This window comes from Gallus gallus, chromosome 5 (assembly GCF_016699485.2).
Source record: "Gallus gallus isolate bGalGal1 chromosome 5, bGalGal1.mat.broiler.GRCg7b, whole genome shotgun sequence".
In the NCBI taxonomy this organism is placed as follows: domain Eukaryota; kingdom Metazoa; phylum Chordata; class Aves; order Galliformes; family Phasianidae; genus Gallus; species Gallus gallus.
Window position 1 is genome coordinate 44486620 of NC_052536.1, and position 14335 is coordinate 44500954.

A 14335-nucleotide genomic window follows, 5' to 3' on the forward strand; every position below is an offset into this window, starting at 1 on the left:
TAGTCTAATTACTGGAGATAAAGTGCTTCCATTTGCAAGGTGCTGGGATAGAAATGAGGGAAATGGCTGTGCATTTTTACCCACACATATGAGACGTGGACACAGCCTGGGGCATGAACACAGCAGACTCCTGCTCACAGACACAGAGAGCTCAGCCTGGTTGTGAGGGAGCTGCCCCAGCCTGGCCCACGGCCATGATGGCACTCTCACAGGCTGTATGGCCACGCAGGCACAGCCGGCCCATAGGACTCCACAGCAAAGCCCACGGAAGGTGACAAGGCACATACATCATGAAGAAAGACACTGTGTTATCTGGAAGATGAAGAACAGGTATTGCCACCGATACACAGGCTTTCTGCACCTCCACAAATATTTACGTATTCAAACTAAATAAATATTAAAACTTTTAAATATTTAAGAGTTCCTCCTTCTCTCTCTGGCCAAACAAGGAAATGACCTTCTCTGTCCCTGCACAATGATTACTGCTGCATCTGGGGCCAGAGAACAGCGAGCACAAACCTCTAAGGCAGAGCCACCAGATCTGGCCCATTGCATAGGGCAAACACAATCCCAGCCATCAAAGGCTGCAGAGAACAAGCCAAAAGCTCTCTAGCAGGATCTGTTTTCTCTGTCCCTCACCATCCTTCTCCAGTGCTGTGAGCCTGAGCACCACTCTGCAGTGGCAATCTTGGACAGGAAATGCTGCAGTGAAGAGACTTCCCCAGCTCTCCTACTGCCTCTCACTCTGACGGCATAGCAGCACTAATAGCAGCTGCCACGGCAGAGAGGAACTTTCCTAAGCAGGAAGGAAACTTAGCTTGAAAATACCGCACCTTTTTGTTAGTCTTCTCAGAACCAAGGAAGCTGAAGACCTGCTGCAGAGCTTACCTTTTTGTCACTGCAGAATGTTAACTCTGCAGGCTGCCTGCTGCTGCTCTGCCCAGCTTGGTTCTCAGAGTACCCCAGAAGGAAAGGGCAGCAGCCCCCCCACTGAGGCCTGCTGTTCATAGCCCCAGCTGCCAGCTCCATCCCAAGCAGCAGGATGCACCTGAAGGTGAGGAGCAGCGTAGAGTAAGCTATGAACCCTGCTGGGTTCCCATTTTCTCAGATACTGAAATGCTAACACCAGAGGAGAAGATTCCAGGTTTAGCAGATGGTTTCTCTGCATTTTCTGTCACTGATGCCAGAGTCGGTTCCTTTGCATTCTGTTTGACACAAGTTGCCAGAGAGTAGGTGCAAGAGCTCTGCACGTTTCCAGGAGACAGACACTGCCGCTGCCCTGGAGACAGGTATGGCCTCGGGGAAGTCTGGGAAGACAGAAACTGCACTCTAGATTAAGAGAGGCAGTGAAATCTCAGAGCTTTTTTTTAATTATTATTTTACACTGCAAGTACTAACATACATGGACATCATTTATGGATTATGTAAAATCAACAATATTCACACATCCAAGGCCAGCCTGGCTGGGACCCTGGGTAGCCTGATCTAGCACAAGATGTCCCTATCCATGCCAGAGCATTGGAACTGAATGGTCTTTAAAGTCCCTTTCAACCCAAGCCATCCTACGATTCTGTGATTCAAGGCAGTCACTCAGCTCACCAGGATAACAGCATCTCCTCCCTGCAGATTCCTTGGCATCCTTCCCACAGGGGCAAGCAGCCAGCAAGTGCTGCCCTGAGCTGTGCAATACAAGTGACAGAGTCATGGCTTCTCCTCAGCCTGCAGAACACTGGGAAAAGTGACTCCTTTCTCCCTCCTCAATGCTCTGACCCTGCTCTATGAACCTCAGCTGAGCATTACTCTCCTATTAGCACCAATGTTTGTCCCCATTAGCACCAAAGTTCATCCCTTCACCGTCTAACAGAAGTATCATGCTTGGTCTATGGATAGAGCTCTTCACAGTACAAATTTGCTTTCCAGAAAAGCATTTTTTTTTTCTTCATTTTGTTTTTAACCAAGTATATAACCTTGTAACCACATCGTTTTTGATTTGGAGCCCTGCAAAGGAAAAAAAAATATCAAGAAAGGAAAATAAACCTCGGCTTGGCTTATCTCCTCCTTTTAGGTACAATATTTTGGCACTTGCAGAAAGTTCTTTCCAGAACTTGCAAAGATGCAGAAACAGCCGTTTATGAGCATAATACTACACTGCAAGCTCATGTCCCATTAGGGCAGAACTACAGTAAGCAGACTTTAGTCAGCAAGTGGTTAAGCAGCTCAGCCCTGTCCACGGACGGTCTGAAAGGCAACTGTTGATTTTCAGCACTGCAGGAAGAATAATCAATGTTACTCAAATCCAAAAAAAGCCTCTTGCCAAGGGTTTCTTCTGAGGTCATAAATACCCTTGTGGATTAGGAAGGGCAGCAGAACAAATCCAGAGATTAGCAGAGGAGAAAAGTTGAACAGAAAATGTGTGACACAGGGGGATTAGTGCTCCGAAGAAGAAAAGTTATAGAAAAACAAGATCCTGAGTAGAATTCACAGTAGGTATAACCTGCTGCTAAGACTGCTTTGCTTTATTTTCTGTACCTGTCAAAAAAAATGTTCACATAGAGCTGATTAAAAGACTCTATAGGTGATCCCAATGGAAGAAGAAGGTATGGGAAAATTATAGATTGATTCAGAAAACGTCTGGTTTCCTTTCTAAACTTAAAACTTCTGAACTGGCAAATGAGATCCAGAAAGACCAGGAAGACTTCACAAGGAAGGTTTTTAATGTTTCCTTCAGTGAACTGGGTCAGCTCTAGTCCCATTAGCGAGCTGACAGCTCTATTAATCAATCATGTGGGAGAGCAGGCACTGCAGAAGGAATGGAAGGGAAATGCCATCCTCAGTGAATGCCCAAGTTAACCCAGAACACAGAAATACTGCAGCCCTGCAGGCAGCACAGCCTGAATAAGCAAGGGGAGGGCTGTGGGGACAGCTCTCTGAAGCTTTTGGTGCTTAATTATAGCGCTGGATAAACATTCAAAACATCAAGATTGGACATCACTGCAAATATTTATTTTATTTTTTTAGTAACTACTGGATACAGACAAAGTTAAAACGAAGGAAAAGTGTACTTCTGAATGTTTCTCTTGGACCCATGTAAACAAGCACTGCATAACTTTCCTCCTTTTGGCAGTGAGATTAGTAAGTAGAAAAGCTGATCTGCACAGAAACATACACCAGGAAGTGTGGCTACCATCCTTTATCCTTAGGGCTGAGGAAACCCAGGTCTGGACTCGCACCACACAGCTCAGGCTCAGCTTCAGGACAATTCCTCAGCCATCCTTGTCAACCAGCACTGACAGAAGGTGCTCCTGGGTGCAGAGCTGCATCACTGGGAGATCACCAGTGTCTGCTGTGATCCTCCTCTAAACAAAGCTCCCAGCTGGTTAAGCATGGGGCACAGCCAGGCCTCTGCCAGCCTTCTCTGTGAATAACCAGCATGAGAGTATCTGGTTTTCTGGGGGTATTTTCCACCCTAAAAAGGCTCTGGATGATGCAGAGTTGAAGGTGAACTCAGGTATCACCCAGCACACACTTAATCCAGCCTGCTCATCATTTTGCTGAATTTATGTGGTCTTTGTTGTGTTTACAGAATTTAACTACATGTGGCAAGAGCAGTAACTGGCAGGGTAGAAAGTTCTCATGCTTATTTGCCCCCTGCCCAAGGCAATTAAGATTTGCTCTGAAAAAAATGAAACAAAATTGAAACACATTACTTTCAAAGTGTGCTCTTTCATCCAAACACACTCTGGAACATTGCTCATGAGTACTGTGTGCCTAGCAAACGTTCACACAACAGCACAAAACAGAGGTGGAGGAAATGCACTGAAATACAACAGGGATAAAAAACAGCTTTAAGAGAGCATCTAAAGGGAAAATAAAAATAGGTAAGGCTATGTTTAAATATGTTTAAATAAGGAGAAGCCATGCTCAGGCTGATCTACATCATATACTTAAGCTGCAGGAGCAGAAATCAGAAGAGAGACTGGGAAAGATTGCAATATTCCTGTCCATCCTGTTCTAGAGAGTATTGTTTATGGGAGAATGAAGTTGCCTTTCAATTACAATACATTACTTCAGCTTGAAACCATGGGTCCCAGTGAGACAAAATGATGGAGCTGTTCCTCCTAATGATGAATTTAATGGCATTTTGAAATGAACATATATGTTCACAAAGATAAAGCAGCCCTGGATTTTAAAAACTGAGGAAGATGACCATGGCTGAAGATCACAGCCATCACGGGTCACCTTCCCACACACTGCACTGCTAGGAAGACATGGGACAAAGGAGCAGAAGGTGGAGCCAGGAGAAAGTGGCTGGGACACAAGAGAGACTCTAACATGAGGAAGAGGAACATAGCAGGGCTCACACATTGCTTCAGAAAACTCCCTGGCATGGAGGATGTGACCACAGTAGTTAATGGCCAAGAGTTCATGCTTTTCAGCCACTGTGAGGCCTCTCTGCTTTTGCTTTCTCCCAACATCTTTTCCAGGTGACCTGTCTTCCAACATAGTACCTGCCCAAAATGTATGGAGAACCACACAGAACGTTTGGGGTCAATTTTCCATTAAACAAGAGTGACAACAAGTCCTGCTGCTGCAGTGCTGAGGTTTGACAATCTCGCAGTATTATTTAGCTGTAGCCAGATATTAATGGGAAACAAAACTGTATAATTAGGAGAGATTTGCTCACAAGACTCAGGAGAACAAACACTAGTTCTGAGGGTATGGGCCAGGTATTCCTGAGCAGGAAAAGCTAACATGAAATTTGCTAATAGAAATACTTGACCAAGCTGGTTAAGCTTAAATTACGGGATGAAAGGGAGTACAGCCAAGCATTTTTCATGATCTCAGGATGACGAATTGATAAATTAAGGGAAGTAATTAGCAAAGACAGCTGAGCTGTGAAAAGCTCAAGGATTTGAATGTAATAGAGTCTTAACATTTCCTACATACATACGAAATAGTGAAATTTAGGAAGTACATAAAGAAAGGAAGATGAATACAGAACCTCTGTTCAGTAAGTGAAGGTTTATATTAAAAACAGGAACAGTGCCAAATTTTATTCTCATATTTTGCTTCCATTTTCAGCAAGAATAACGATGCTGACTGGGAGCAAAGGCAGCATCAAAGGCAGGAACAGAGATATCAGTGGGTACCACCAGTCAAAACCAGAAGTCGGAGAGTGAGATTATCTCACCTAAGTTTCAACACTAACTACATTTTAAGCCTCTAAAAGTGGTCAAATACCTTGAGGTTTCAAATTCATCTAGCTTGCTTTAGATTCCTATACTAGGACAAGAGGAATTGTGCCTGAAACGTGCCTGACCAGAGAAGCCTGGCTGAATGGCACAGATGTCAGCTGCCTCTGAAGAGCACAACATGCTGAGGTCAGGGGAAGGCATCCCTCTTCTATAATTGGACACTTACAAATAACTTATTATATATACACTTATAATAAAAAAAACAAAATCCAATTAACCAAAGCATGGCATATGAAATCACAGGATGGCAATAGAAGGGTTCCACATAACTGTATCCATTACAGTATACTTCCCAACTGTTAAATATCTGGGAAAGAGGAGGGGAAAAATGACAGCTATGGACTATGCAGCTGACCTAGTACTACATACACTTTTCAACATGTTAGAAGATGTTGGAAAATAATCACATCTCCAGAGGTAAATAAATAAAATTAAGCAAACATGGTGAAACATGGCACAAATCTACAAAAGATGGGTCAGGACTCTCTCGCTGTATGACCACTGATCCTGTAGACATAAAAAATTCAGCAAAGCTCATCTCTCAGACTACAGTGAAAAATGCCATTAGCCAAACCAGAGAAAGATAAGGACTAACAGAAGAACAGGAAAGTGAAAGGGGAGCTAAATACAAGACAAGATGACAACTGCTTGCATGCTGAAAGCAGCAGTAGCAAACCAGAGTGGTATGCATCCTTGGCATTCCTTGGCACTAGTCTTGTGACCATTTTATTTAATACCTTCATTAGTGGCCTTAACCACAATAAGTAGATTACTGATAGACCTTAATAATTACCCAGAAGTGTAAGTGACACCACCACTAAGAAAGAAGTATAATGAAGAAAGGTGAATTAAAGAAAAAAATGGGACAAATGGTACAACATGACTAAATACCAAATGAAAAGATGCACATAGTTGGGCTAATGATTAAAAAAAAATAAACAATCTGCCCTCCTCTCAGGGCAAGATGGGAGCATCGTTGCTGACATAGGTCAGTGGCAAAGATAAATCCAATTCCACCAAGATCAGAAATGTGTACATTGGATGAGCTTTGTAAAAGGTAAGTTAAAATACAAGGCATTACTGAGACCCCAAATGAAAAAACTGCACACAGAATGGGTCATTCATGTCCAGACATAAAAACCAAAAATGAAACTAATTGCTTGAGAATTCAACCAAGCATTAAAATATATGTCTGCGTGTGTATAATATTTATCTGTTGGGGGCTGGGGAGGGAAGAACTCATCTCAAGAGTCTAGAAACTCTCTTCCACACCTTTTTCTCATGGTCACAGGACTTAAAAACTGTGTAGGAGCACTCAGGCTAATGCAGATTCTTAGAGCATTACTCACTTTTTGGTAAGAAAACCCTTACCAATCATAAACAGTACTCCTGTACTTAAATGCTGATCTACTTTATCCTCTGAGTTTGTGTTCTGGGCATGCAATACGACAAAGAAATCCACCACCCAGGAACACATATGATCCAGGAGCTCCATAAAGATTCATCTAGGAACAAAAGGAGAAAGAGGTGCAGAAGTGGAGATCAAGTGGAAAAGCCTCAAGTTTCAAATTATTCACTCAACCTCATATTTCACTCCCATTGTAAATGGAGTGCTAAGTGAGTAGCACATGAGCAAGAGAAAAAAAAAAGACCATCAGAAACCATCATTCGGGGAAGCAGGTGAAGAGGCACTTTGTCACCTAGCCATAAAAGAAGTCTGGCGCTCTCCATAATCCTGAGCTCTCACCACACCCATCTTGAAATATTCCTCAGCAGATGGAGAAGGCCTCGCTGGACTTCTACAAGGATGCAGTAGGTTTTTGGTTTTTTCCTCTTTACAATGGATGCTCTGACTTAAAGGTAAATCAACCACGTGAAATTAGGTCACAATTTAATTTTAATTAGTTAATAATAGTTTCAGGTGCCATCTACCAAGCCTATCATCTGACTGTCGAAGCTTTAAAATGACACTACCCGCCCCCTACTATTCATTTTCCTTTCCCCTTTCACTGTTTGAAAGGCTCAGATGAACAGGAAAATGACTTCCTATTCAGGGAAGATAGTGAATGCAGTGGTAATTAAATGGGCTAAAAAAGAACAGCTGAAATTGTACTTCTTATTCTTCACTCAACTGTTTTTACAGGAGTCTCAGATGTTCCTGTCACAGCACAAGGTAAAACATCCTCAGAAAATTCTATTAATTGCTGGTATGCCTTCAGCAGATGCTAAATCCAAGCCTTAGCGTTTTTTAACAGGCGAATATAGGAAGAGAACAGTTAAAATATAAGAACAATGCCAGAGTGAGCAAAGCCTGTCTGAGTAGCTTATAATGTCATGACAGAGAATACCAGATAAAATTATAGAAGGTCTCTTGTGATAACTTAGTTATCAAAGCACGACTGCATGCATGCTCTGATCCTAAGCCACTTATCTTGATGGTCAACTAAGTGTCTGTCAAGACACCCTAACAAATTCTTACCTCCCTCTAGTCAATCAGAACTGATGATGTTTCACTTGTTCTCACTTTCCCTTCTCCACCCTTTTGCACATGCATAGCTCCAGACTCATTCCTGATATCATCCTGGCATCTCTTCTCCAGTACTTTCCCCCAGGCAGGATCCACTCTGCAGCCAACAGGCAGGGCTCAGCTCCACTCCCATTCCCCCTAGGCATCTTGCTCTCAGACATCCCCATCTCTGCTGATGTTTTTTTCTTACTTCAGCTCTGCTTTTCACTGCAGTTGAACCTTAAGCTCATAATAATAGTTTCTGCTTTCTACTTCTGGCTCACCTCTGCTTTTGCTCCTGTTCCAGCTCTCTCCAAGTTCCCACCTTTTGTCATTCTCTAAACAGTATTACCTAGTTGCCAGAATCACAGTTTAGAAGACATCAATTTCCTCAAGCTCCTTCCCTCTTGCAATCCAGATCTTGCAGATTTCTTTTGTGTCTTATCACTCCTTCTAGATCAGAGGGAAGCCCTATTGTGCTCACTTTCAATACTCTCAAGCTTATTATCTCTCATCTCTCATTCAGAGAGCTAACTTCCACAGGCCACAACTTCAAATATCCAACCAATGCCTTTACATTTTCTTCCATATCTCCACTTCCACTTCTGAGAAGTTCTTCATAGGCATTTACAGAGCTCCATCATTATTAGACTTTGTATTCTTTCTTCCAATTCCTGCTTTGCCATGCTGACTACAAAGCTTTTGCTGAAGTTGCATAAAGTCCCTATTTCAGAAACAGCCAAAATAAAAGGTTCATGATGATAATCAAGACTGTCCTGCATTGCTTCCTTACCCTCCATAACCTATGTGCTGTCCCTTGTCTCACACAGTGAATTCTGCAGGGATGCTTTTTTCCCTTGTCACATTTGTAGACTAGTTGCCAAAGCACAAGGGCTTTGAATCACTGGGTCCCACAAAGCCTGCATTCCCCTGCCATTTATCCAGAGGGCTGCCTGACTCCATCTGCTGGCCCCACCACAGACAAGCATTCAGAGTCCAGGACCATCAGCAATGGCAGCAAAGCCCCCGAGCTCTAGATGTACCAAGCGTTGATTCCATACAGGCAACATAATGAGACAAACTGTTGTTCTTCTGCACATATTAACTCCCAGCCAAAGTCAAGCCTTCAATGTGCTTCCATGCTTGCTGCCCTCCTTATATTCAGAATAAGGTTAATTAATCCCACAGAGAAATACACATTGGTGCAATACTGAACCTAAACTAATGTGGCTACACAGCTTCCAGATGGTCAGCAAAGAGACTAAACTACTACAGGCAGAGTAAGATTAACAGGGGCCAGGTGAGCAGAGTGGCATCTCACCTAAAATTAGAGATCTGGTCAGGAAGAAAGTTGCTCATAATAAAAAATAAAACATACATAAATACATTTCACATATTCTATTCATACATGTTTTCTTTCTCTTCTTCCCTATGAACTAGTTAACTTTCCCTTATGAAGGGGAAAGAGGAAGTCTTTCCCCTTCATAAGGGAAAAGAAGAAGTCTCCACACATGCCACTCCTAGCCATCTTCTGATACTCAAAAACTTCAGCTGGGCTCCACGCATTTCCCCCTGGCCTATTCCCACCAGTGAGGTCCCTCAGTGCCTGGAGGAAGTGCCTACATTTTGGGGAGGGAAAGGAGGCTGAAACCCTTATAGTGCAGCTAACAGACACAGCTTCGTACTCAGAAGTGCTCTCAGACACTGGCCCTTTGGCCCAGAACACCAACACCAGCTCCTCCTGTTCCTGTTCCATGCGCAAGAGCCAAGCACAACAGCACAAGCTGTCACCTCCCAGTTGTCTGAGTGTGGGACAAAGAAAGTCATTACCTTGCAAATGAGTAAACAAGCTTGGTAGCTACTTGCGCAAGACGTAAACACTCACGAGGCACCTGGTTGGTACATGTGACCAAGGGCTTGTTGCATGGGTATAAAAGGTTGCAAGCACATACAATAAAGGTCTTCGTTCTGCACCAGCAATGGAGTCCAGGACTCTCCTGCCACACCTGAGCAGGAAAAACTGAGACCACACATTTCACAGATGGCACCACTTGTACACCCAGACATCTTTACATCTAACTAAAAAAGAGCCTGTCTGATGACAAGATCCTTTCCATGTGTTTCCTGAAGGCCTGTCTGATCTCCACTGTTAGTCTCAGCAAAATATCCTGAAAACCTTTGGGCACAAGTATGCATGAAACTCCCAGGCCAAATTTAAATTTCCAAATGAATAAACACTTTCCTTATTAAAAATAAGGAAGTGAACAAGCTTTCCATTTTCATTTATGGCAAGATTTACATAGGGATATGCTTCATAAAACTTCAGGGAAAATGTACTTAATGAGAATTTTAATGGACCATACTGGGAAAACAAACAAACAAAAATAGTAATTCACACTCATCGGATCCAATTTATTGTGCTTCTTCAATTCACTGGCATGGAAAAGCTGACTTAACAACTTCAAAATCCCAACAAGTGGAGCTCTTGCAGATGAAGTTTGCTCAGAGCATTGCAGCAGGGGCTGGGAGGCAACCGGGAGAGGCTGCTTCCTGAGCCCCTCCAGTGATTACTGCAGCAGACCAGCACCAGAGAGCTGTCCAACTCCTGATTCGAGTTACCAGAGGGAAACCCAAAAAAGCACATCTGGATCCTCCAACCATCACTGCGCTCTTAATTGTTTCATGCTTCCCTGCAAGTACCCTATGTTTCTCCCATCCCTCTGGCAGGTGAGTAGTATCACCTTATCCCCAGAACCCTGACTGTGGCCCTCTGCCACTGGGCAGGAAGCACAGAGATGTGCAACCCAGCTGGCCTCAGCGAGGGAATGCTGCCATGGCTCCCTTTGTTCCTTTGCATCTGCTGCTGGGAGGAAATAACCCACTTGTCTGGGCTGGAATGGGGAATGTTGGAGAACTATGAATCAGAAATCTGCTTGTGTCAGGAAACTCCAGCCATATGCTATGTTAACAAACAATTTTTTTTTCCATGGTTGTGAAAATAAATAGCAAGTTTTTCCTCCCTATTTCCTCCTATTCGCTTGGTGGCAGAGAGGTGTAGTGGAGAAAGGCTGAAGCCCACACAGCAGAGGTAGACTTTCCTCCTGCCTCTGTCACCTAACGCATAACCGCAGCTGTAAGCAAGCTTTAATGCGTATGAGACCTTCACCGCAATGAAAATCATGCTGCCCCAAAACAGGAAGCGCTGCCGGATCCACATGCATGTGTTGAATTGCTGAACTGAAGGCCAAGTCCTCAGGAAAACACACAAACCAGGAACAATGGAGGTGTTCTCCAAGCTGTGGCTGTAGGCACTGGGAGTGTCCTTCAGCTCTGAGATTCCAGAGTCTATCAAACATTACTACCTAAGCACAACAGTGAGAACTGATTTGTGAAAGAGACGACTGTTTGGGACTGACTGGAGTGGGTTTGGCTGGGGCGGAGTCAGTTTTCTCCACAATAGCCTGCATGTTAATGCATTACATTGGTGACCAAAGCAGCTGTAGTGCCACACTGACACTTTAGCTACTGCTGAGGGGATACTGCTTGCCATTTAAAGTTCTGCTATGTGATAAAACGGAGGAAGTTTTTCCAAAATTGGTCAGAGACAGGCTGGGCATCGCTCTGCTGGTGGTGCACAATTCCTTTTACATCTTTATGTACTTTTCCTAAACCTTTCTTCCTTCACTCAGTAAACTGCCTTTATCTCAGCCCATGAGATTTCTTTCCTCACTTTCACCCTTTTGATTCTCCTTCCTTTCCTGTTGGGGGGAGCAAGCAAGCAGCTATGGGGAAGGAGGAGATAAGGGGGCTTTAGGTGCTGGCAGGGGTCAGCCCCCCCATGGGTGTACAGATCATCTTCCAAATCTGAGCTCAAGCCATTGTGAAAGCACAGATTTAAAATAATGCTATAAGGTTAAAATCAGAAGTGAAAAACACGTTCTAAAAGATCAGGCTGGTAGAGGCAGTTATTCCTATTGTTCAGGTAACCAAAGTACTTTTTAAAAGTCCCCTTCCCATCTCTATGCAATCATCCGCAGTCATTCTTCTGAGCTAGAAAGACATAGCAACTACAAACTTATAACTACATTTTGCATATTTATGGCAACATGACATTTTCAGTTGTGTAATTTAAAAAGGAAACTCATTTCAATATTGATTGATCTGGAGTTTTGACATTCCATTTTTTTTCCCTATTACATATTTTCCTCCAGTTATTTCAGCTGCTCGAAAGTTTTCACATCCTTCAAGTAATATTTAAAATACGCTGACTGAATGTGTCCTTTCAAACACTAACACGGAGAAATTTCTAATTTATGGCAAAGAAGATGGCCAAAGGGCATTCCCAGTTCCCTAAGAAAATGTGTTGGCTATCTGCTAATCACACCCTAGCTCAGCCATGTCATTTCTCACACACGATCGTTGCTGAATGAGGGCTGACTAAGGAGACCCTTGGCAGCAATCCCTTTGCTCACATGGCCCTTGGTACCTGGCACAACAGTCTCTGCAAGGAAGGAGGTGTCAGGTGTTGAGTGTGGGATGGTAAGATTTCCGCAGGGAGGAGAGCAGACCTTTGCAGTCATACAGTTGATGCCAGCATTGCAGACATGGGTTAAAGGTGAACACAAAAACCAGAGAAGCAATTGATCTTAATAAGGTGTGTGATTTGAAGTAAATATCAAAGAGTGTATAAGGAAGTCTGTCTGAGATACATACATTCCCCAAATTCTAAGTGAAATTTGAGCGCAACAATTTGAAGTTGATAAACTTTCTCTTCTGATCACAGTAGTTTAGCTAAAGACAAAAATCGTTTCAAGAATTTGTATGAAAGCTTAGACATTGTCCTCATAATTACTATAAAGCATCAAATGTGGAGAAGGAAAAACAGCTTCAAGTATGTTGTCCCCAGGTCACCAACCTGCACATTGGACTGTCTCTCTTTAGCAAGACCAATTCTTCAACAGCAGATCAGTGGAAGGAGGTGGGAGATGGAAAGGCTTAAAATGAAAGTGTTATTCAAACTCCACCATATTCTACATAAAACACAACAATACTGACCTAGCAGAGATGCAGAAGACCTTGCTGGGTTCCAAAACACAACAACCATTTGTCTTCTTTGCCAGAGGCAAGCAGCAGCTGGGGATGCTGCTTGGGGGATAAAGTAGTACTACACTACAGCCTGAGGATGACTCCCAGGAGTAACATAATACATAAGAATAAAAGATGACAAGTTAGATGAATGCCATTTGAGAACCTTTTCAGAGTGGGCCAAGCGTTCTTTAGGAGAAGCAGTAAAATTAAGGATGCCAGAAAATCTGCCAACAGTTTTCCAAAATTTACTTGAGAGTGAAAATGAATTGACATGCAAAAGGCTTCATCTGAATCAGTCCGGAAAACCTACAAAGAAACCCCTGAGGGCAGAACCCAGAACAAGAGAGTTGCCAAAAAGGTATTTTGTGGAAATGAGTATTTCTCTAGGACTGACTGTGTACCCTTTGAAATGCTTCTGAGAGTCTGCAGGGCGATTTCACACACGGCAATGAGAACTTGGAAAAGTGTCTCAAGCATTTCACAACATAGCAGGAAAAAAAGCAAAAACCCAGCTAGAGGTTTTTATTATTTTATTTTCTCACAATACCTCCTCTAAAACTAATTTTAGGGAAAGGTATTGCAGTGTAAGACTGGAATAAAAACACAGAATTCTTTTCAATACTGAACCTGCAAAGCACAAATGCTCCATGAAGCCACAAACTGTTGCATTTCTTTTTTTTTTAACCACTGTTCACTCATCAGGTGACTGTTTCAATAAGAATATACTGAGAGCAGAAGCGCACGTCTCAACAACAGACCCCTGTGCAAACATGCAAGGAGCAGCAATACAGGAAGCACTTTGGCTGCAAGGTGTGGGAGCTCAACTAGGAAAGGCTTCTCAAAATGCAAATAGGAGGGAAGGGAGAAAAAAAAACTTCTGCATCACAATAGGCTTAATATAAAGTAAATTATAGTCCCCAAAGCACCGCTAAATCAATACATGATATCACCCTAGTGACACGGAATGGAAACAACGTCTTCTGCACTTTTCAGTGCTGCCAGGAAAAAGAGGACAACGCTGGAAGGCACATGGCGACCAGCAACAAAAAACAGGTTCAATTCCCACAAAAGAAAAGCTAAACATAGCTGAAAGACACAAGGCAACATACAGCTCCAAGTTCCGAGGTCACAGCTAAGTTTAGTTGCTACCAGAGTCTCCTGGGTGGTTAGTTTAAAACTGTTAGCTTACAACAATGCATACAAGTTACCATAAGATAAAGTCAGTGGATTTACAGCTCATCAACAATGCTGAGGCCAGCTAGCTGTGGAGTAACCCAACTTTCACCCACAGTAAGCTTGTGGTATGAAAAGAAGCGCTGACATCTGAAAGGTGCCATGCCCTAGAAAGAGATAATGCCTGAGATGAGAAGTATACAAGAAGGATTAATTAGGACTTACGTGATGAAAAGGAGAAAGGAAACATATGGGCTGATTAGCAGGAAAACTTCTTGGCAGCAAAGCATTTAGATTTTGGAGTAAACCCCCA

The 14335-nt window shown here is 43.0% G+C and overlaps 1 protein-coding gene across 8 annotated transcripts in view; it reads right to left on the reverse strand.

Moving 5' to 3' along the window:
• Nucleotides 1-14335, reverse strand: part of ITPK1 (inositol-tetrakisphosphate 1-kinase) — a 134005-nt gene that overhangs the window by 70397 nt on the left and 49273 nt on the right. Inside the window, exon 1 of one of the 8 annotated variants that reach the window (XM_046941790.1) lies at nucleotides 889-6577. The exons of the other annotated variants lie outside the window; for them this stretch is intronic. Within the exon in view, the coding sequence (XP_046797746.1) occupies nucleotides 889-1029 (141 nt within the window). The 5' untranslated portion in view covers nucleotides 1030-6577. Of the gene's footprint in view, nucleotides 1-888; nucleotides 6578-14335 lie in introns of those variants that run through there. 8 annotated transcript variants of the gene reach the window in all.